Source organism: Bicyclus anynana, chromosome 23 (assembly GCF_947172395.1).
Source record: "Bicyclus anynana chromosome 23, ilBicAnyn1.1, whole genome shotgun sequence".
Classification (NCBI taxonomy): domain Eukaryota; kingdom Metazoa; phylum Arthropoda; class Insecta; order Lepidoptera; family Nymphalidae; genus Bicyclus; species Bicyclus anynana.
The window spans coordinates 6,502,472-6,523,054 of NC_069105.1; the positions used below are offsets into that span (position 1 = coordinate 6,502,472).

Consider the following 20,583-nt stretch of genomic DNA (forward strand, 5'->3'; position numbering starts at 1 on the left):
CCGTTCTTTTTTTAAAACCCATAACAACGCGTTTCATTTCTCCTGTGTTGACTTTTAGTTTTACTAAGCATTAGTGCTGTCATCTTACCTATTACATCCAAAAGAAAACCACACTCGGGAATTAAAGTACTTAAAATAATAGAACAAACCATGTCTTCATACTGTTTTAACTTTGTTTATAGGATATTCATGGCGAGTGGGACAAACTGATGAACGATGATAAATGTTAGGGCGGTTTTCTGGAATATTGTGTCACATGCACAAAGTTTAAGTAGTATGGTCATTTATAAATATTTTGTTCTGGGCCCAAGGGCTAGAAGAACTATAAATAAAAGTAAACAAAACTACAAGTAAAAATAAATAGTTATATTTTATCATAGTAGAAACCGTAGCCATAATATCTTCATAGATTTGATCATCTGCGAGCAATGAAGCGGGCAGCCACCTTGATACCTTCCCAGGTTTCGAAACCAGCTTGACGAATGAACGCAGGGTCGACCAAGAAACCATTAATATTGTTTAGGTTTCTATGAGCTGGCAACTCATATGTATACGAAAGGCCAGTACCAATAGCTACTTGAGCGTAATCACCACAGACGCCCGAAGCTGTGTACAGAATGGTAGCGCTGTTGCCAACTCTATAGTTTCTATTCTGTGGCCATTTGACTGCGTCGATTCTTCGCGCCATGTCGTTGCCAACTCTGTTTAACATCGGTTGGTTTGGTGGCAACTGCCTGTTGGCGAAGCCGTAGAGGATTAAGCTTCCGAAGCTGTGAACATCCAGGAACATAGCTATTCTGGTTCTGAATTCAGATAGAATGTTCCTCGTGACGACAGATTCTGGTTCGGAGAATGCTCTTGGGCCGTGGAAGGTGTCACTGCATGGGTTGTTGCTGGAAGCAGTTCCCCAATTGTGGTTGAAGTTCCTGTTGAGGTCCACGCCAATGCAATTGGAGGGGGTGAAGCCAGTTCGTCGATTCTTCCTCCACATTCGGGTCTGAAAAAAAATATTTTTTTTTTATAAAAAAACTATCGTCGTCGTCGTTATCAACCCATATACGGCTCACTGCTGAGCTCGAGTCTCCTCTCAGAATGAGAGGGGTTAGGTCAATAGTCCACCACGCTGGCCCAATGCGGATTGGCAGACTTCACACACGCAGAGAATTAAGAAACTCTCCGGTGTGCAGGTTTCCTCACGATGATTTCCTTCACCGTTTGAGACACCTGATATTTAATTTCTTAAAATGCACACAACTTAAAAGTTGGAGGTGCATGACCCCCGGACCGGATTTGAACCCACACCCTCCGGAATCGAAGGCAGAGGTCATATCCACTGGGCTATCACAGCTCTTAAAAAAAAAAAAAATATCACTAAATTTCTATTTAAGTAATATTTAAAATTGCCGCACTGGTTTTATCAGCCGCACTTTGGGGATATAGCCCCCGAATCCCCAGTCTCCAGTTATGTTAGGATAGAGTAGGAAAGGCACAGGACGTGTTTCCGTCTAGTTCTATCATCAAATACTTACATATCCAAAAATGACGACAATCTAAGATTATGCTATGCGCCTGTTGATCTTATGGCAAGTTTAGGTAAATATTTAAGTTTGCTATCAACTAATAGTAGAGAAGCCGAAGAGGTAGGTATATCTTGCACGTCGTTGAATTCCTCCACAAAGTATGAGCCCTTAATATCGGTGGGTACGTTTAGGGCGATAAAAAATAAACCTAACTTCAGAAATACTCAACCAGCACGTCAGATAAGCAGAAGAATGTAATTGTTTGAGCGTAACGTAAAGTAAAGGGAGGGATTCAAAGTTACAAAATAAAACCCTTGTATTTCTGTTAATCAAAAGTAATGGAAGTAGTCTGTAGTCTATAGTTTTTTTTCCACCGCTGACAACGAAAAGTATATTACCATTTATTCTTCCTATCATCTAATCTGACCCATGACGCTTTAGTGACTGCAAATTTAGCCTCCCCGGCTTCCCAAATATAACTAAACGATTGTAAAGACATCGACGGTAATGGAATTTTAAACTCTGGTTACTTACACGCGTATGGGAAAATTCGTATCCATCAGGGTTAGCGATGGGTAGAACGATCCAGTCGATGTCTCTGATCAGGTCCTGGTTGCTGTTGCTGTTGATCACCAACTCCTGGATGGCCCACAGAGCCACTGGCAGGGTGACCCACTCACGGGCATGCAGCATGCATTGGATCACAATGATCGGCTTGGTTCTCGTCTGCAAGAAGAAGTTTGATGTAATTTAATATTTTACTTGACGCCGTGTGCCTAAGTGGGTTTTGACCATAACTTTTTGCACCCAAAGCCGTGGCTTCAATTCCCAGCTTTTCAGCATAGTTATATTTCAGATTCGAATCCAGGACTATACTTATACTTATGATCTGAATCAACATAGGGTAACCAGGGCCATGTGACACGTCGAACAAATAGCTAACGCTTCGAAAACTAAAAAATAGTTTGGGAATAACAATTCTGATCGATATGTCATTCCCATAAATTTTCATTTAAAATTTTCGAAGCGTTTTCTATTGTAGAAAGAGAATCGATGTGCCACATGGCTATAGACCAAGGTCACTTTGTTCAGCTTCACTGAAATCAATTTGATTAGATGTCTCGTAATTTGACTTAACTTGAAGGCTCTCCGGTTAAGGGGCCGAAATCAACACCGAAAGGTCATGGGTTCGATCCCCACCCGCAGAATTATTGTCGTACCTACTCCTAACACTCATAAAAGGGGAATTGGAATATTGGTCATATTTTATAAGATAGGGCAAATATTCCTTATAAATCCAAAAAATATTGTAAGTATGATATTCAGGATACTCACAGCAAAGTTGTTTGAGGATATTCTCAAATACCTAATATTCCGGCCTTCCACACTCCTTCCTGCGTTGACAACTGTTGCGAGCCTAGGGAACCTGCTGGCTACGTCTCCGAGGAATCTGTCTACCTGGAAGAGAATTAAATTAAAATTATTTTATTTTCTAAAACAGTTACCAACTAAAAGCCTCTTGTAATGGCTTTGATTTTCGTCACTGTATACTTAAAATTCAATCAGCTTATGCTCCTACCATAGGTAAGTACGGTAGCCAATTTTGGAATTTAGACCATGACAGCTATACAATTTAGCAGGTTTTAAGGGTCCAAACCCTCAAAAATCCAAGTAGAGAGCATATTTTTTACTAGCGGACGCCCGCGATTTAGTCCGCGTGAAATTCAGTTTTTTACGAATGCCGCGGGAACCACGGATTTTTCCAGTATTAAAAGTAGCCTACGTGTTAATCCAGAGTAAAATCTATTTCCATTTTAAATTACAGCCAAATCGCTTCAGTAGCCGCAGCGTAAAGGAAGAACAAACATACTTACACACTTACACACACAAACTTTCGCCTTTATAATATTAGTGTGATATATCTGGATCTAATTAATCGATTTTGAAAATTGTTTCACCAATAAAAAGCTACGTTATTTATGAGCATATTACACACTAGTAGATGCCGCGCGATTTCACCCGCTTGGTTCCCGTTCGCGTATGATTACAGGGATAAAATATATACCCTGGCCTAGTTGGCCTATAGCTAACCTCGATAAATGGGCTATCTAACACTGAAAGATTTTTTCAAATCAGCCCAGTAGTTCTTGAGATCAGCGCGTTCAATCAAACAAACTAACAAACTCTTCAACTTTATAATATTAAGTATAAGAAAGCTAAATCATTTAGATACGGGAGTAAAATATAGCTATACTCTATTCTCTTATTCTCACGGGAAAGGGAACCAAGCAGGTGAAACCACGGGGCATCTACTAACTTATTCTATGTGGAATAACTAAAAATAATAATTTTACCACAGCCCACCGGTGGATTTCGTCAAACGATATGCCAAATCTCTCTGATCTACTGCTGTTGCTTTTTCTCGCAGCTTCAGCCAGTAGAAAGTCTTCCAAGTCCAACTTTCTGTAAAGCAAAATAATAAAATATGTCGGTACTTATAAAAATGTGAAGGCGCGGTTCTTTTCATAAAACAAGTCTCCCAGACGCGGCGCTATTAATGGCGCATATTGTCATTTGGTAATGGCAGTCTTATTGTCATTTGTGTAAGGCGCTGTCAAATCCAATTCAGATTTTAGCCGCAGGACATTTTTCATGAAAAGTACTCTACTTTGTAGGTCCAGTCCAAACAATAGGCTACTTAACACTTTTTTAAAACAGTTTTAAATTGTTCATTATCGTTTACTAACATAATTAGTTTCTATTGTATTCTTTCTCAATAAAAAAAAACTTACTCTTTAATATTGTCCGTGTCTATTCTATAAGTGACGCCGATGGAAGTGATTTCATCTTCGAACACTGGCTTCAGTTCCGGAGCCACCAGGATGAGACCCTCAGTCTCAAGGCTGGCGTAAGACCACACGTCCAATGTGTAACGTTCCACTATGTCCATCAACTGGTCATTTTGGTCCCGATCGTATACGGTCACTCCGTATAACGTATAACTGAAAAATTAATTCATCATTATAATTATTATTTTTTTATTATTTACAAGTTAGCCCTTGACTACAATCTCACCTGATGGTCAGTGATGATACAATCTAAGACGAAAGCGGGCTAACTTGTTAGAAGGAGTATGATAATCCACACCCCTTTCGACATCACGACATCGTAACGGAACGCAAAATCGCTTGGCGGTACGTCTTTGCCGGTAGGTTTAGAAAATCTTAATCGGCCCAGCCAGGGATCAAACCCAGGATCTCCGTTTTCTAAATCCACCACGCATACCACTGCGCCACGGACGTCGTTTGTGGTTTGTTAGTATTGTGTAAATATTTATAAGCACTTAAGAAAACACTGTCTTCTTAAAAACCCTGACAGCCACTAAAATTTTATTTATATATACTTATTGCTGTATTGATGACCACTATCAATCCATATTCAGCTCACTGCTGAGCTCGAGTCTCCTCTCAGAATGAGAGGGGTTAGACCCTTAGTCCACCACGTTGGTCCAACGCAGAGAATTCTCTGGTATGCAGGTTTCCACACGATGTTTTTCCTTCACCGTTTGAGACACGTGATAATTAATTTCTTAAAATGCACGTAAAACTGTAAAGTGTATCCCCCAGACCGGATTAGAACCTATCATATCGAGAAGAGGTCATATCTAAATGTCTCTTTTTTAATATTAGTTAAATAAATAAAAAAATAACATTTCTCATAATCTCACCCTATGTATTCTTCATGTTTGGCGTGAACCACAAAAACGGTCGCAAATAAAAAGAATAGAACTTTGAACATTTTGGCCGAACTCTGGTAAGGCCAAAACAGTTTAACCGAATACAAATTAATGTAATCCATTTTATTAAATCTTAATCAATGCTAAGGATTGTTAATCGATTTAAGAGTCATTGTCATCCATTATTTTTGGACGTTAAGAAGATAATAATAGTGCTTGTTTTATCAAAAATGTCATGCATCAAAAGGGCTTTTTTGAACAATTACATGTAAATAAGAGTACAAGTATAATACCGTACCGGATATTGTTTTTAGGGTTCCGTAGTCAATAATACTTTATATATCTTTATACTTGAAACCATCAACAATACGATTTAAAGTGAACCATGTCCATCTTGTCCGACCGCCGAGAAAGCCGTAAAATAAAATTTAAATAAAAAACTTTTAGGTTAGATCTCCTATTGTAAAGTGGAGGTGAATCACACTAATATTATAAAGGCGAAAGTTTGTGTGTAAGTATGTTTGTTCTTCTTTTACGCTGCGGCTACTGAAGCGATTTGGCTGAAATTAGGAATGCAAATAGATTTTACTCTGGATTAACACATAGGCTAATATTCATCCCGGAAAAATTCATGGTTCCCGCGGGATTTGTGAAAAACTGAATTCTACGCGGATGACGTCGCGGGCGTCCGTTTCATAAAAAATAGACATGTTTATAGTTAGTTATTCTTAAAAGATATGATATGTCTTAAGACAGCACATGTCTCGTACTTTTTTTTAAAATCTTTTTTAAGGTAAAATAATTCCATTCTACATAACTATTTGTTGCGTAACTTTAAGCGATTACCTTTCTTTTTTTTATTTTTATATATATAGCTTAAGCACGATAATTAAAATTGAATTGAATTTATGTATGCCTAGTAATAAGTATGGTAATAAAGATTATTTATTTATTTAAAGGAAATGTGCCACACTTTTCAATGATGCTCCGCTCCTTTTGGTCGTGGCGTGATCTTATATATCTTATGACACTCACAAATAACGTGATTTTTTATTAGTAAACGAATTTTTAAAATCGGTTTATTAGATCCAGAGATTTCCTTCAACCTCACAACGTCCCAACATACAAACTTCACCTCTTTATTAATATTAGTATAGACAATAGGAACATTAAGGAATAATATTTATAGGAAGTTATACAACATTAGTAGATTTGAGGGTCATTTGATAATAAATTTACCGAAAATATTTATATTATGGTCAAGGTGAAATTGTAATTGATTCAACAAAAACTGTAAAGCCGATGTAATACCACTTGATCAAACTTATCAGAGAATAAGAATCGATAAATAACCAATGTTATTTTCAATTATAAGAATAAATATTGATGGGAGAATTTAGCCGAAGAAAATGTTTTCGGCTTTATAATATGACAGCCGTGATAGCCCAGTGGATATCACCATTGCCTCCAATTCTGGAGGGTGTGGGTTCGAATCCGGTCCAGGGTATGTATGTATGGAGTGCATTTTAAGAAATTAAATATCACGTGTCTCAAACGGTGAAGGAAAAACATCGTGAGGAAACCTGCACATCAGATAATTTTCTCAATTATCTGCGTGTGTGAAGTCAGCCAATCCGCATTGGGCCAGCGTGGTGGACTATTGGCCTAACCCCTCTCATTCTGAGAGGAGACTCGAGCTCAGTAGTGAGCCGAATATGGGTTGATAATGATGATGATGATTATGGGTTAGTTCTATATTAAAAAGGGTGTCCATGGGTGCACTGGTGGGATCTAACGGTCCTATCGTTCGGACGGATCCTTCGGCTCTTTAATGGATCCTCACAGGCGTCATCGGGGGGTTTGGGCGAGCGCAGAAGCATCGCCTGATAAGGCCAGAAGGCAGAAGTAGAGTAGATGGGCGGGACGGCTTTCTAAGGGCGTCTCGACCTCTGAGACTCGGACCTCGGTTTAGAGGGCCGTTCAGGAAGAGTATTTTGGCGTGAGTCTGGGTTCCCCCGAGATCGTGATTTAAAAAGCCTACGTCTGGGTGACGTCAGATATTGGGGACCGTGTCTTCGCTGGCGAAAGGTGTTTTGCAGAAAGTCCTTAACCCTCATAATATAGTTAAAGGTCACAATCGGTTTGTTGATAAACATTGTACACCTAGTTTGGCTCTAAGATAGTTATTCATGTCTGTAGAAGACGACTGTGGCCATAAATGCAACAATTATCAAGGAATAATTTGTATGGTGATAAAAATTATCTGTCCAATACTGTAAATCAGGGTTTCTCAAACTTTCGGCTCCACCGAACCCCTGTTAAAATTTCCAAGTGACAGCAAACCCCTTACTAACTAATGAATCTCCCCCCCCTCCCCTCAAAGAAAAAAAATAATTTGACTATTGAAGAAAATAAGGTTTTTATTCGAATAAAAGGTAGCACATAAAGTGCCAAAAGAAATGTCTTTGTAATATTAATGTTATGGGTGTGCTTGTTTCTTGTCGCAAATGGATTCAATGTTAGGAGTAATTTTGGACAATTTTAACATTAATTCTGACTTGGTATCAGTTATCAAGCCACCATTACGTAAATCTTGTCACGAACCCCCTGTCGTCGAATTGCGAACCCCTAGGGGTTCGCGTACCCCACTTTGAGAAACCTTGTTGTAAATCAAACAATATAATGTAAGGAAAAAGACTATAACAACTAAAACAGCTGACGGTCATAAATATGATAGCGCATGGATTATAATTAGATAAGATTCGGTAGTGGGTGATATAATATTCGTATTGAAATTAGTATTGGAAGTGTTCGCCAAAATGAGAGTTTGGCTAATTATTGCGAGTTTTGTTGTCGCTGCTTCAGCTAGACATGAGGAGTATGAGGGGTGAGTATCAGTTTCTTTTGTAGTTCTTAGGGTTCCGTAAACGAAGGGTAAAACCCTATTACTAACAGTGGAATTCATAGACGTTGCAGGAGCACCCCCAGGGGACCATTTTCCCGCTGAGTGTCGAATTCTCAGACGCGTAGAGTTTAAATCCCCCTGGGAGCGCCCCCACAACGTCTACGAATTCCACTGTAAGATCCCCTGGCCGTCCGTCCGTCCGTCTATCACCAGGCTGTATCTCAAAACCGTGACAATTAGACACAGATAATGTATTTTTGTTGCCACTGTAACAACAAACACTGAAAGACGGAATAAAATAAAAGAAATATTTTATTATAATTAAATATTTAGATTTCTTTGCAGTATTTATAGGCACGGAACACTTCGTGCGCGAGTCCGACTCGCACTTGGCCAGTTTTAAGTCAAATAAAAAAAAACGTTTATTTATAGTTTAGAAATTTAATTTTTATCAGGTTAAAAGTATGTCACCTATGCTGCTACGAGGCTTTGCAAGGACCTTAAATTACCTTAAATAACCCTTCAATATTATGACAAATCATAGCCTTCATATAATTTGTTACTGGCTTCGTGGTAACCCTTCGAAAAACACAGTTCAAGAAGAATTAAAAAGGCAAATTAAAAAAAAAGTATTCCAATCGAATGTCACCTGTTGATTCTTAATTTTCCAGATGGTCCTCATATTACGTGGTTCCATACGACTTCGGTCAGCTAGAAGCTATCAACGAAATAGTTCAGAAGTACAACCTCGATGTCTATGGTCACCCCGCTATCAAGAGAGAGGGGCTGGTGCTGGTGGATCCAGCCAACAAAAAGAACTTCACCAATGCTTTAGATGAATTGAACATCAAGTATAGGATACACACTAAGGATATGAAAGCGTGAGTAGAGAGTTCTTCTTTGAAAAATTTGCTATTGACTGCTTTTTTTGTCGCTGGAAAATTTGTTTACGCATCCCGGACGTTTACAACTCCACAGTCGGAGCTGTGCAGTCTACGGCCGGGTATGTATACTCGCTGAAAACCAGAATACCCACTAAAACCCAGGGGGGCCATCTGCGTCCAATTGGGATGTAAAAGGATCGCGAGATGCAGGCACTTTCACATCCCGACGCGCTCGTCGTTTACTCACTTGTGTCTACAAGGGTGGGAGAAGATGCGCATAACGACGCCTTCTACCACCCGTTCTTCTTTTGCGTAGCGGGTCAGCATCAGGCGCCCGCTCTCTCTGTTGTTCCGCTGCCTCCTTTAAGCCGATGATGGTCTCACAAAAGGATTGTCATTGACTGCTATCGCATCTGATGTTAAGTGACGATGCTGTCTAAGATTGAAGCGGGGTTTCTTGGAAGAAGTATATGTGTATTCTGCCCATACCTCTGACAGTTTCTATGCGACAACGTACCGGAACGCTAAATTGCTTGGCGGTATGTCTTTGTCTTGGGTGGGGTGCCAGGACCGAAACAGACCACGCCTAGGCCAATTTAGAAATTATAAAATTCTAAATTGAGCCAAGCTGGGAATGGAACCCCGGTTTTATGTTAAACACCACAGCATTAACAACGGTATTAGATAGTTCCACTGTTTCTACAAATACAGTATAATTGTATTTGTAACAGTGTAAACGACACTGGTGGATTAATAAATTTTATATAACTTAAGAAGGTACTTATTTAATGTTATGCACAAACAGATAGCGCCAAACAATATCTGTAGTGGCGCCATGGTCCAGTTCAAGACGATTTATGCGAATATTATATTATGCGATTTATATTCTCGCTTTGCTTTGTCGACGTATTGACAGCGCTCATTTTCAAAGACAGCTGACAACCAACGCTAATCAGTAAAATATGCTTTATAAAGGTAGATCAGTATGAAAGTAATGAATATCCTATCAGCTGATTTTATTATTTCGTCTAAGGACCGAATGGCATAATCTAGTAAAAAATACAAGATTTTAGAATATTTTAAATTTCTGTATAGTTCTGAAAGTTTTCTATAAGTGGGCCCTTCAGACTTCTCTTTTTAGATACTGTGTGTATTACTAGAAGAATAGTTTTTTTACTACATTTTTAAACAACTTGCAGGCACCTTGAACTAGAAGATAAGATGTTTAAGGACAAAGTGTCGCCGCTCCCGACCAGAATAGGCGGCAGACTACCCTACGATCAGTATCAATCGGTGCAAGCGGTAATGACTCTTCGCTACGTATTACTAATCCACAACTTTGCATGTGGGCGTTTTGAGCTATCTATGGGTGCAATGTAACATTGATTTTGCTCGTTTATGGGGTTGGTATTTTGAAGCGTATCTCTGAACCTAAAGGTACTGTTACACACGCTAAAAACGTGATATTAAGTATACTCTATACGAGCATGTTTATCATCAGTTTACATTTGCTAGCAATAAGCATGCTATTTTTAACTTTGCTCCTGAATAAGCATACTCAAAGCAAACATTCCAATTACACGTGCTAATTTGTATCTATCGCTCTCTGTCTATAATATCGTGTTAGACAAGGAGATATGAAGGTGAAGAGAATAGCATTGGTGATCGACTAGCATTATTTCTTGAATACCCAAGCCTTTTCTTTAATCACAAAATAGTTATTGTACCTATCTATTTCTATTGACTTTACATAAACATTTAGCAATGTAAACAAATAAATATTATTATAATTTGATTGATTTGGAAATTCAGTTAATTGTGGTCAATTATAGCCTGTCAACATGTGAAGATATTACAATTTGAAATGTACAATAACAGCAAATGTGTTTTTTTGCAGCAGAAAAAACCAAAAGCATAGTAGTTAAAGCCTGCTTGTAATGAATTTATTAATATTGAATATTCATCTATTTCAGATCCATCAATACATGGATCAATATTTATCTATTTCAGATCCATCAATACATGGACGACATAGCGGCAGCACATCCAAATATCGCAAGAGTCGTAACTCCCACGGTGTCCTTCAACGGCCAGCCCATGAAATACATGAGAATCTCCACCACCAACTTCCAAGACACCCGCAAGCCCATCATCTTCTTGGATGGTGGTATGCACGGTCGGGAGTGGTTGTCCATACCACCGGTTACCTATGCCATTAACCAGCTGGTTGAAAACGTGACTGATCCAGACCTTTTGAACAGATTTGATTGGATTTTGCTACCCATTGTCAACCCTGATGGGTACAGGTTCTCGCGTGATTCTGTAAGTATTAGAAGATTTTCTTTTTTTTATTTCTCGTTTTCTTTTCCTTTCTTTACCGTTCCTAATGATAAGATATTTTTTAGAATCGTTTTAGTAGATTTAGATAATACACCCTATAATCCCACAAACTTTACTTCTTTATAATATTAGTACATATATGTATATTCTTGACGACTTCATGTGTTGTATCTTGGGTTCGATTCTCAATTCAGGTCAATTAAATGCGATTCTGTCTTAAGAGATACATTTCATTTTATATTCGTTGGTATCTTAACTTTACAAATATCACAAAAAGTATGTCAAAATATTTTGGTACCAAGAAGAAATTGTGATCTAAAAATTTTTCTCTTTTCCTCTAAAGTTCAAACTTTAAAATTAATACTTTACGCTACTAACCAAAAAAACATATTATATGTACATATTATTATTATTACTAGCTGACACAGCGCGATTTCATCCGCGTGGTTCCCTTTCGCGTAAGAATACGGGGATATTATATAGCCTATTACCTTAACTCTCTCTAACTCAATAAATGGGCTATCTAACACTGAAATAATTTTTAAATCAAATCGGACCTGAGTTTAGCACGTTTAAGCAAACAAACAAACTCTTCGGCTTCATAATATTAGTATAACAACATATAAAGTTCAAGTTTGTTACAAAATACCAACCTGCATTTTAATAATCTAAAAAAAGCCTTAATAGCTCAGTGGTAAAGGGGCCGGACTCATCACCCGGTGGTTCGATGCCCGCCCGCTGAACTATTGTCGTACCCACTCCTAACACAGTAATTTCCGTCTAATTGGACGGGAATGGGACAAGGTCACAACTTAAAATAACAAAATATTGCAGTAAGATGTACTAATTCAGTAAGTTAGTAATGATAATGATTTGTTTACAGAGTGTAACCTTCAGAAAAACTCGATCGATCATACCTGGCAACCAATGGAGCATGATGTGTCCTGGAGTAGACCTCGACCGCAACTTTGACTTTGTCTGGAACACAATAGGAACAAGTGACCACCACTGCTCCTATGTCTTCCCAGGAGTAGCACCCTTCTCCGAAGTAGAAGCACGAGTTGTTAGAGACATCTTGCATCAACACAGGAATATCTTAATGTATATCACCTTCAGCAGTTTCGGAAGTTTCATCATGTATCCTTGGGCATTCGACGGATCGTTGTCTGACCATGCTTTTAGACAGCACAGTGTTGGGATCAGCATGGCTGATGCTATCAACAGAGTTAAACACCCCAGTTTCCTTCCGTACAGAGTTGGTAACGCCGGTTTGATCCGTGGATCAGGAATGGCTGGCACGTCGATAGACTACGCCCATAGTGTTGGTGTACCATTAGCGTATACAATTGATCTGCCAGGGGTTTTTGGTGGTTATTGGATGGATCCGATATGGATAGAGCAAGTTGTTATTGAGACATGGGAAGGCGTGAGAGCCGGTGTAAGAAGAGCTCTGGCAACTAATTGAATCATGAGTTTTAAATCTGACCGTATATTACCAGATAATTAAGCAGAGATTATTACCATCGTTTGTATTAGTATATTAACTTGGCTAATTGCATTTTTAAATTCAAACCCCTTAAATTTAATGTCCAGTTTATAAAGGTCCATGATTTGTTACATTTACTAACGAACCAGCTTATGACTAAGGGCCTCGTATGGGTTCGAAACTAGTCGGGCATACTCCGACCTAATATCACGTGAGTTTTAGCCGTGTTTCATAATCAATTAATTTACTAACGAGTTTATTATGAATGATCACAGCCTACTCGTACAATGTTCAATCAGTAAAAATGTAATAATTATCGACAATGACCTCTATTGTATTTGTTGGAGTATATTTTATATGAAAATACAATTATTTATATTTGTCACACTGTTTTATTGCCCAAGTATAATATAATAAGTCTATAATCTAAAATTCTACATATCTCTAACTCAATCATTGAATAACTTCAATAGGTTAAATTTATCTTACAGTGGCAATTTATCTACCAAAATATATACAGTTAATATCAGATAACAAATCTAAAGGTATGTATTCAAAAATAACCCTTTCTACTTTGATAATAAAGAACTTTTCTCGTCTATTATTTAAGAAAAATATTTTGATTTGATAGTTGCGTAGAGTGATATTATAGGAACAGCCATTACAGCAAAATATAATCTTCATCTTGGAATTTTCGAATCGAAATAAGACGTTTTTTTGTAAAGAAATTACTAGATTTCATTTTATATTTTTAAATCTTGCTAACGACAAAATTCTAAATTCAAATTCTAAATTCATTAATTGCAATTAGGTTTAGTTTACAAGAACTTTTGAAATGTCAAGTTATGTCATAATTTAATTTAATTAAATGGTGGTAATAATAGTCGAAAACTTAAAATTAAAGTTACGAGCGTTCCAAACGGGCCTTGGTCTGAGAAGAGCCCACAACAAACTCAAAGGAAGTTTAATGTACACGCTTTAACATACCACAAGGTTTGTAAATATCTAAGTATAAGAATATAGCCCACCGACCCGCATTGGAGCAGTGTGGTGGCTCTAAGCTCTAGATGTTGTCTTGGATTCGGTATTTCGCGGATAATACCAAAACAAATCAATAAGTCATTATTTACTGCTCGTTTTCAAAATATCACCCATTCTCTATCGTGTACTTTGGATAATCTTTAGCAAGAAGCGTTAGATAAAATTTTGATTTAGTTCATTTTCACAGGATGAATGTATTGTTAGTGTTTCTATTTACATTGGTTTGCGCGAAACATGAATTGTATGAAGGGTAAGTAAGTTTCTTATTTAATGACAAGAAAAAAATAATAATCATTGAATCTGGCCGAAATTTTAATCGGCAAAGTATTTGAAATGTGTCAATATGGATATTTTATATCATTAATTTTTTATTCCAATTAAAAAAACAAATGTAGATCCGGCTTAACGAATAAATAAATACCTTAGTAAATTCGTCGTTATCAACCCATATTCGGCTCACTGCTGAGCTCGAGTCCCCTCTCAGAATGAGTGGAGCTAGGCCAATAGTCCACCACGCTGGCCCAATCCGAATTGGCAGACTACACACACGCAGAGAATTTTTTGGTAAAAAAATATAAGAAAAAAGTCTCTTATTAATTACGTACTTGTGCAGGAGTTCTAATTATTTTTTTTATATAATTAATAAAATATTAATTTATTGCAATATAATACATACGCTTTGACGTCTTCGACATGAATCCAATGTTCAATATCCTCTTCAGCCAGGATGGTGAGGAAGCCATGTTGGTGTGGTGGTTTGACCACGACCACACCTGCCGTATGCCACACCTGCCGTTGTAAGTAACATCATATCATACTATCAGATGGGAGGGGATAATTTGTGAGTAAGTTTGTATGATTGTTACTTACTTCGCATTCCAACTACTGAACCGATTTGGCTGAATTTTGAAACAGACTAATGGCGTCGTATTCCTTATTACTGAGGGTCGTGACCCCTAACACAATCTTGCTTCTTGACGATATTGTGCCATATGGCTCGGGTCTCGTATGCCTTTGGTGTGCGGATTTGGCCTTACCAAAGCTACGTCTTCGATGTCTCTTTCCTTCCACGAGATTGTTGAGATTGTCAGAATGTCACGAGAATAAGTCACATGGATATGTCCCTTTGCCCATGGACCTCGGCTATTTTTATTGAGCATCTAAAGTTCACAGAGCTTAGACTCACCGAACTGTTCCTATTCTTGGCTTTGTATCGACGACCACATTGATCTAGCTAAGTGTGCTCCCCGAGGCACGGGGTTTTTTGAAAGTCAACATATAAACTCTGGACTCTGACTCTTTCTTTCTTTCTTTCTTTATACGTGATATTTTCAGCTACTAATAATCAGTTTTGCATGTTTCAGGAACGTCTATGGCGAAAAACTCGTTCCACCGATCAACATGTATTAGGCACAATTTGCCCCGGCGTTGATGGGAATAGAAACTACAACTTCTCCTGGAACTCTGCTGGGTCTAGCAAAAACCCTTGCAGTGACCAGTTCGCAGGCAGCAAACCTTTCTCTGAAATCGAGACCAGAGTTGTGGATGGTATACTGAAGGGGCATATCCATAAAATTGCTTTATATATCTCGATGCACAGTTTTGGCAGCATGATTTTATATCCTTGGGGACATGATGGTACTATATCTAAGCAAGAGTCAGTCCTTCATGATGTTGGCATCAAAATGGCTGATGAAATATTCGAATCATCAACTTTGCAGTTCCCAAAATACAAGGTTGGGAATTCTGCTATCCTTCTCGATTATGCTGCGTCCGGAGCATCAGATGATTATACTCATTCTTTAGGTGTGCCTTTAACCTATACTTTTGAACTGCCAGGTTTTGATTTGGATGGGAGTGGGTTTATTTTAAACCCGAAGTATATTAAGCAGGTTTCGGTTGACACTTGGGCAGGAGTTGTCACAGGTGCGAGAGAGGCGGGCAAAATATTCACAATAACTTGAATAGGTTAGAAAATAAAACTAAATTAATTTAAAGCTTTAATTTGGTTGAAGATATCAACTAAATTAAAGCTTTAAAACTGGTTTCTGAACCATTTTTGTATATATGTTATTATAATAATTATTGTACTTTATTTTTTATATTAATTATACTTCTTTTTCTTTTTCTTCTTATTTTGTTTTCTTCCTTTATCTTGCGTACTATGCTAACTCTCACTACGAAAAACCGAATGAGAGTGGCGTCGGCAAACTGATTCTTGGTAGTTGCGTCAGCAAATCTGATTGCTGCTGATACTTGATGCGATGCGTCCGATACATACGATGCTACAAAAATGTGGATGTGTGTGGTGTCTACCTTTACAAAGCAATACGTCTGTCTGTACCATTACAATATCATTATCGTTACAATAAGGTACAAACCAAACAGATTTCTCGGAATATATAGACTGATTTAATATTAAGCGATTTCTCTAAAATTACGTCTGTAAAAACTGTACTGTTATACAGCCATGGCACAATCTATCAAAAGATCAAAGCTAATTTTGTAATTGGCCTGCGACTTCGTCCGTTAATCCTAGACCGTCTTAATTCAGCCCTATATTAAGTTAAGACAAGCGGTTAATCCGAAATTTTGTGATCAATAAAATTAATCTCCCAGGGATTCCCTGTTATAAAGCAATACTAACTACAACTGTGTTGGAGACCAGAGAGATCAAAATCCTAAGGTACCTAAGTGATTGGGTAAGAACCTTCGTTTGACGTAAGCGGGATCATATTAAACAAGTTTGAACAAGTAGGTATGTAATGAAGTCATGAGTTGTTCGTAACAATAATTACCTAGACATGTTATTTCAACTATGTTCATCTTTGTTCACACTAGCGACTTGTCGCACGACAATATATTGCAATTTATATTTATTTAAGTCTGCTATTGATTGCAATCTCACCTGATGTTAAGTGATATTTTAGTCTAAGAAGGTAATGGCCAAGATAGGAGACGTGTTCTTAAAATATCTCAAATAATAATAATTCATTAATAGCGAAATGGAATGTTGATCGACCCGCCAATAAAGCTAGACCATCATCGCATCAAGCAGGTAACAGAGAATCGTTGGATGCATGTGGCTTAACTCCTTATTTTTTGGAACTCTTAGGTCTATGTCCAGCGTTGGGCGTCCTTCAGCTGATAATGATGATGATGAAAGTTGCTGACTTAATAAATGTGATTTTAACATATTATATTTAAGACGTTTAGAAGATCTAGATGCAAAAAGGCAAAGGTGCCTTTAAGTAATAAAAGTATAAGTTATAAAGGTAAAAGTAGGATTTTGCCTGGTCTTTCAAAGGTAAAAGAACAGCCAAAATCCTACTTATACCTATAACAATAAACAATAGTAGTGGTCAGTTATTTTGCTAGTCACACAACCGAACATTAAAAAAGCTAGGTGGTTTTGCCAGGGCGCACTTTAGACGTTTAAGCCAAGGTTTCGCCATTGACATCACTATCATATTATGTAAGAGTTGGCAGATTCGTACCATATCAACAAGTAATGTATCGTGCTGAGAATGACTAAGTCACAGTAATTAAAAAATGTGATAACGATAATAATAGAAAGGAAATAATAGGATAGGATATTTTCTTTCTTTCTTTTTTTTATCGTAACAAAAAGTCTTTAGTGTGTCACAGACCTTGTAGGTAGTTTCCTAAGTTATGTATAACTTCAATAACACGAGGCTCCAACCGTGAACTTGTGAAGTTTGGGTGGGTACTTGATATGGATATTATATTTTGAATTGAACATCTAGTTATTTATATATTTTAATAGTAGAAGGGAAGTATTATTGGGAAGTTATTTTAACTTACGTGCTCATTGAGGCACATGAATAACTCCAGCAACTTCCAACTCCGAGCTGAGAATTGTGACTGAAAATTTCTTAAAAGAATGAGACGCTTAGTATTTCATAACCCAATCCAGGACCTCGTGACCCCAAACCACATTTTAACAACTGCACCAATTATATTTATACCCATACTAAATAGCACGAATAAATGACGTCATCAATCATAGTGGTCGTTAGATTCTTTTTTTTTTATTTTTTATCTTTTTCTACAAGTTAGCCCTTGACTATAATCTCACCTGATGGTAAGTGATGATGCAATTTAAGATGGAAACGGGCTAATTTGTTTGGAGTAGGATGACTCCACACCCCTTTCGGTTTCTATACGTAGTACCGCTAAATAGCTTGGAGGTACGTATATGTGGGTAGGGTGGTAACAAGCCACGGCCGAAGCCTCCCACTAGCCAAAAAAGATTTCTGTGTCCACACAATTACAAATATCTTTGTTATTTGTGCGTTAATGTTTATACTTAATTTATAGAAAAATGTCACGTTTAAAGTAAAGACTCTAAAAATGAATTAATTGGAGTTTACTCCATATGAATCGATTTTTCATATTTAGCCCCTGGTATGAAAAAATATGGGTTGTGAATTCGATGAGTGAATACGGCAGCGTTACGTTTTTTGTGCGCAACCTATTTTTAGGGTTCCGAACGTACGTAGTACAAAATCGGAACCCTTATTTCATCTAATTACGATAACAGGTTTTTGATATATTTTGAATTTTAGCTATATATAGCTGAAATAGCTGACGCCGCGCGTTTTTACTCGCGTAGTTCCCGTTCCCGTAAGAATACGCAATAGTATTATATAGCCTTCCTCGATAAATGGGCTATCTAACACTGATAGAATTTTTCAAATCGGACCAGGTAGTTCCTGAGATTAGCGCGTTCAATCAAACAAACAAACTCTTCAGCTTTATAATATTAGTATAAATTTATTTTACAAACAGTCATTTTTTGTTTTTTCATGTAATAATTAGTCAATATTGACCTTATATAATCGAATGTCTCATAAAAATCAATACATTCAAACCCAGTCATTATTCATTTCCATACGCATAGCTAAATAACCGAACTAAACTTGCAGAAGTCTACGTATTTAGTTAATAGTTAGTGCAATTTAGTTAAAGTTCGCATCAGTTTAAATTTCTCGAGTATATTTAAGTATGTTAGAGCGTGTATAATGCGCAAAGTTCGTGCTATTAAGTCGGGTCATGACGTTGTAGACTAAGGGCCTGCTGTAGTCAGACATTCCTCATTTCGTTTATTGTTCAAGTAATATCATATTTTGACGGCCTTGACTGACCGTGGCGCAGTACGTATTTTATGCGGTGGTACAAGACGGTGATCCTGGGTTCGATCCCCGGCTGGACCGACTGAGGTTTTTTAATCGATGCACAGAGTGCCTAGTGGGAGTTTTCAATGTTTTCATACTTCGACGATCGCGTAAACGTAACGCGAATTTCTAAGTAATTGAAACAGAGCATCTAGTAGCACTACTGCACAACTGTTTCAATTACTTAGAAATTCGCGTTTACGTTTATGCGGTCGTCATAGTACGAAAATATTGAAAACTAAGTTTAAGTGCTTGTGAAGTAAGCCTAATTGAAATAAATGAATTTTGAGTTTGAGTTTAAGTTTTAAAATGAGGTAGGTATGTCTGGCTACTATAGGCTTTTAGTCCATAGACTTTTACCACCGGACTAATAGTAAACCGCAGTTTTGTCATCTTCATCGTCATCATCATCATCATCATCATCATCATCATCATCATCATCATCATCATCATCACCACCATCATCATTATAATCATAACTATTATCATATATTTTCCATCGACTACCCCACTGAACATTTCTTAGGAGAAGCTCAATGTGTCACAGGTCCCCGGGACTCGAACCCTGGACCTAGTTTTCTGAAACCACTTATCCTGACCACTACAACCAAAGCGGCATTATATTTTCCTTATTCATCATTATCAACCCATATTCGGCTCACTGCTAAGCTCGAGTCTCCTCTCAGAATGAGAGAGGTTAGGCCAATAGTACACCACGCTGGCCCAATGCGAATTGGCAGACTTCACACACGCAGAGAATTAGAAAAATTCTCTGGCATGCAGGTTTCCTCACGATGTTTTCCTTCACCGTTTAAGACATGTGATATTTAATTTCTAACAATGCACACAAAACCAAACCCACACCTTCTGGAATCAAAGGCAGAGGTCATATCCACTGGACTATCACGGCTCCTTTTATTTTCCCTATTACAATTATATCAATAAATATTCGCACAGTTTAATGACTGTGCGAATATTTATTAAGATAAGTTCCCTATTGTTTTAAATTACATTACATTAAAAAAAATACATCTATTATGAATATGAAACCAATCAAATGAAACTTAAACAATTTCTTATTAAATAACGATGTCGGCTCCACACAAAAGCTTTTGGAAACTTTGCAGCGTTCATTCAATACACGAACTCGCAGAGAATATTGGCCCGATTTCAATAAAACTTTTAGTCAACTACAAGTATAAGAAGCTGTGTGCAGCGGCTATTCGGCACAAGTTTTATTGGGAACGATTCAAAAGTTTCATTTTTATTAAACACGGAAATGTTTATTTAATTTGTGCGCTTGTTACTTTTAAAACTACTCGTACTATTGAATTGTAAGTTCTTGAAGTTGAATTTTTATTTTATATTTTTCTTTGATATACCTAACATTTACCTATACGAAATTTCACTGTATAATTGAGTTCTTAGTTTTTAGACTATACTGTGTAGTGGTGATAACTAAAAAATGTGGGT

General features: G+C 37.4%; 2 protein-coding genes across 2 annotated transcripts; one reads left to right on the forward strand and one right to left on the reverse strand.

The window, feature by feature from the left end:
- Nucleotides 1-386: 386 nt before the first annotated feature.
- Nucleotides 387-5,318, reverse strand: LOC128199417 (carboxypeptidase B-like). The gene is made up of 6 exons (XM_052888779.1): nucleotides 5,248-5,318; nucleotides 4,313-4,522; nucleotides 3,875-3,983; nucleotides 2,856-2,978; nucleotides 2,055-2,246; nucleotides 387-997 (listed from the first exon to the last, which is right to left on the reverse strand). The coding sequence occupies exons 1-6, from the start codon at nucleotides 5,316-5,318 to the stop codon at nucleotides 416-418; spliced, it is 1,287 nt and encodes a 428-aa protein (XP_052744739.1). The 3' UTR covers nucleotides 387-415.
- A 2,757-nt stretch (nucleotides 5,319-8,075) lies between these two features.
- Nucleotides 8,076-12,915, forward strand: LOC112056156 (carboxypeptidase B-like). The gene is made up of 5 exons (XM_052888764.1): nucleotides 8,076-8,143; nucleotides 8,833-9,042; nucleotides 10,245-10,347; nucleotides 11,056-11,367; nucleotides 12,269-12,915. The coding sequence occupies exons 1-5, from the start codon at nucleotides 8,076-8,078 to the stop codon at nucleotides 12,848-12,850; spliced, it is 1,275 nt and encodes a 424-aa protein (XP_052744724.1). The 3' UTR covers nucleotides 12,851-12,915.
- Nucleotides 12,916-20,583: the final 7,668 nt, after the last annotated feature.

Bases quoted from the DNA above. Each gene is read 5' to 3' on its own strand.
- LOC128199417 (XM_052888779.1), bottom strand. From the start codon at position 5,318: ATGTTCAAAGTTCTATTCTTTTTATTTGCGACCGTTTTTGTGGTTCAC. The intron at 4,523-5,247 runs GTGAGATTATGA...TTAATTTTTCAG, and splicing joins AAACATGAAGAATACATAGG to TTATACGTTATACGGAGTGA. The intron at 2,979-3,874 runs GTAAAATTATTA...ATTCTCTTCCAG, and splicing joins AAATCCACCGGTGGGCTGTG to GTAGACAGATTCCTCGGAGA.
- LOC112056156 (XM_052888764.1), top strand. From the start codon at position 8,076: ATGAGAGTTTGGCTAATTATTGCGAGTTTTGTTGTCGCTGCTTCAGCT. The intron at 9,043-10,244 runs GTGAGTAGAGAG...AACAACTTGCAG, and splicing joins CACACTAAGGATATGAAAGC to GCACCTTGAACTAGAAGATA. The intron at 11,368-12,268 runs GTAAGTATTAGA...ATTTGTTTACAG, and splicing joins ACAGGTTCTCGCGTGATTCT to AGTGTAACCTTCAGAAAAAC.